Source organism: Centroberyx gerrardi, chromosome 19 (genome assembly GCF_048128805.1).
Source record: "Centroberyx gerrardi isolate f3 chromosome 19, fCenGer3.hap1.cur.20231027, whole genome shotgun sequence".
NCBI lineage: Eukaryota > Metazoa > Chordata > Actinopteri > Beryciformes > Berycidae > Centroberyx > Centroberyx gerrardi.
In genome coordinates, this window is record NC_136015.1 from 9,981,961 (window position 1) to 9,985,265 (window position 3,305).

Here is a 3,305-nt window from a genome sequence, read left to right on the forward strand (position 1 = left end):
TGTGTGTATCATATATGTTGAGGTGATTTACACAAATGTACGTATATATATGCATCATGGGAATAAGCCGAATTTTAAAAATAGGGAAATGGATGGAAAATCGTAATAGATCAAAACATAAAAGTGTCCAGCGAACACCAGCATTTTTGGAATATGTCTTTCTAATTGGTGCATATTTAAATAAATATTGTTACCAAAACTTAAAGAAATAGCCGTGCGTAAAACTGGAACGGGCTTGAGTGGTGCAGGCCAACTTTTGGGGCGGTTAGAAAAGGGTCCATTTAAATGTGAGCGTAAAGCAAAACAGACAAGCCAGTAAGACAAATATCATCATTTAAGAATAGAAGCCGTTTATTATTTTAAACACCCAATAACATTTTACCAATGAAGTAGACCGATGACTGTTTATTAAATATACTCACTTCCACAATCAATTCATGCGTATTTTATCAATCTGTTTACATGCCTCCGGGCCTTTCTTGGAAGCATCGATCTGGTTTCTTCTGTCGCTGTTAATGACAACAAAATAGGACAATGTTGCTATTTAAAAATGTTTTGAAAATGTTTTATTTTTTAGATACTGTTGTTTATTTTAGAGGCACTTAGCCTAGAAAACGGTTGGCCCGTGGAGAGTCTGTTCACCCTGAATTTTGAAATTGTCTCTTTGGTCATTGTTTTCTGAAATTGTATCTAGATGTTGTTTTCTGAAATGCCCTGTGTTTAGTCATCGTTTCTAAAATTGCCTTTGTTTGGTCATTGTTTGACCGATTCCGACACATGACTGCAGCCAGGTCGAAACATTACCCGTTACTTTGAACATGACCCTGATAACCAAATGTCCAAGTGAGCCAAATGCTATGTTGTAAACCACCAACTAATGATTACTAAACATTGCTAAAAGCAGACTTCAAAGATTGGCTGGTTGTCCTCTTCCTCCTATACAGGTTTAGTTAATGTTATTGTCTGGTAGGGACAAGTCATTTAGCAGAATCTGTTTAGACTGTATTCTGAATACAACATGAAACACCATGAAATTTGATAAAGCCTAAAATACGCACAGACTCGTCTCCAGAACCAGATTGAATGTCGAAACGCACATAGCATCTGCGAAATTGATATTGATATTGGGCTAAACCTTCGATTGCAATCCGTCATGTGACTCCCTTTTAACAACCAGCATCCAATTATAGCTTTTTTCTTCCTCTGACTTCGCTGCATGTTAAGGAATTCTTTTTTAGACCGACATGGCGATAAACCACCAATGTCAAGCTTTAGGACATACAGCAGTCATGTCTCTTACTCTCTCTCTCTCTCTCTCTCTTTCCTACACACACACACACGCGCGCGCGCGCGCACACAAGCTGAAAATCTGTCAATTTCTGCCGCGGGTCACGTGACCTCCTCCTCCGTGGAGTGGATGGAGATGGCTCTCCACGTCAGCTTACGTCTCCAAATTTCTGCCTAGCGAACCTGCTTCAAAGAGGCAAGAGCCACGGCGCTTCAGAGCCATGTTCAGGGCGGCTATAGAGGAACCAATCCCCCACATAGAGTTATAGTTGAGGGTGAACTACGATGATGGATTTTGACGAGAGGGTCCCCGTCGGATCGAACATGTATTTGCCCAGTTGCACTTATTACGTCTCGGCGGGGGCTGACTTCTCCGGTCTGCCCTCGTTTTTGTCCCAGACCCCGTCCACCCGCCCCATGACATACTCCTACTCCTCTAACCTGCCGCAGGTCCAGCCCGTCAGAGAGGTGACGTTCAGGGACTATGCCGCCATTGACGCGTCCGGTAAATGGCCGCACCGGGGGAACTTGCCCCAGTGCTACCCCACCGCGGAGGACATGGTGCACCGGGACTGTCTGTCCGCGCAGACGGCCGTCGTGGGGGACATGTTCGGCAAAAACAGCCCCGCCGCCGCCGCTGCCGCCTACCACCACCACCACCACCACACGGGCGCCGGCTCCGCTGCCTCCAATTTCTACGGGAACGTGGGCAGAAACGGCGTGCTGCCCCAAGCCTTCGACCAGTTTTTCGAGACGGCGTACGGCAACGCGTCGGAGAGCTCCTCGGCAAATGACTACTCAGGGGACAAAACGGCGACCAAGCAGCCGAGCTCTGCGCCGGAGGAGGCACCGTCGTGCCGGGACACCGAGGGGAAGGAGCCGCGGGATGAGACAAGCAGCCCGGAGTCATCTTCCGGCAACAATGAGGAGAAATCCAGCAGCAGCAGTACGTATTAAAGTCAGCGCCTTGGTTATGAGAGAAAGTTTGCAATCTAGCGCGCTGCTGTTAAAAATTTTATATGCTGTTTTATAAGCATATAAGGTTTATAGAGGGCCTGTAGACCCCCCCCCCCAACAAAACTTTGTTATAAACTGCAGGATCACGTGTTTGGAATTGAAATTGGCCGTGAAAGACATCAGGCCAGTGATTTTTCTATAACACTCCCTGAAGTTTTCAAAAAGCACCCAGTTATTAATGTGAATTCATAGTGGAACAGTACGGTCCGACATTAATTCCGCGTATCATAAATGTGCTTGTTTCACGGTTTCTTAGCGTTAAAAGAGCACTTGCATGTAATGAGCGTGGTGCCTCTGGTTTAAGGTTTAGCACATATGAGCTCTTGTGTTAAAGCTATTATGGACTGTGCATGTGTTCCGCCCTTGTACATTTTCCCTTGAAAATGTCTTATAAAACCCAAATTTTCATATAACGTATGAAATACAACGTGTTCTCCTATACACCGTGGCCAGTAGCTGGTGGCATTTGAATGTGAGCTTGTTGTTTTTCCTTGCTGGAAAAGGTCAATGCCCAAGTGTATTGTCTAGCAGACGATCCAGCAGCGACTGGTTTGGTTGTCATTCCAAGTGTAATATTATATGACTACAAATGACACTTGAAATGTAGAAATGGGAAATAGGTTATTGATGCGTTATGTAGACGAATTTCGTCCATGCGTGATCTTCGTAACATTCAAGGCGTATAAATCTTTTTGTAACAGTCATGGGTAATTTGAGCTGTTTATATTTTCTGTGACCGGTATACTCTCCTCTTTTTTCCCCCTCCAGATGGACAGAGGACCCGTAAGAAAAGGTGCCCTTATTCCAAGTATCAGATCAGAGAACTTGAAAGAGAATTCTTTTTCAGTGTGTACATTAACAAGGAGAAACGCCTGCAACTCTCTCGGATGCTCAACCTCACCGACCGACAAGTGAAGATTTGGTTTCAGAACCGGCGCATGAAGGAGAAGAAATTGAACAGAGACAGATTACAATATTATACGTCTAATCCTCTACTTTAG

General features: G+C 44.8%; 1 protein-coding gene across 2 annotated transcripts; it reads left to right on the forward strand.

Moving 5' to 3' along the window:
* The first annotated feature begins 1,572 nt into the window (after nt 1-1,572).
* On the forward strand, nt 1,573-3,305 carry hoxa11a (homeobox A11a). Of its 2 annotated transcripts, XM_078290415.1 has the most exons (3): nt 1,573-2,237; nt 2,338-2,344; nt 3,081-3,305. In XM_078290415.1, the coding sequence occupies exons 1-3, from the start codon at nt 1,573-1,575 to the stop codon at nt 3,303-3,305; spliced, it is 897 nt and encodes a 298-aa protein (XP_078146541.1). The 2 variants fall into 2 exon arrangements, with proteins under 2 accessions (XP_078146541.1, XP_071775379.2); XM_071919278.2 differs by lacking the exon at nt 2,338-2,344 and having other exon boundaries at nt 1,573-2,233; nt 3,073-3,305.

Excerpts from the sequence above, each read along its gene's own strand:
- hoxa11a (XM_078290415.1), top strand. The coding sequence starts at position 1,573 with ATGATGGATTTTGACGAGAGGGTCCCCGTCGGATCGAACATGTATTTG.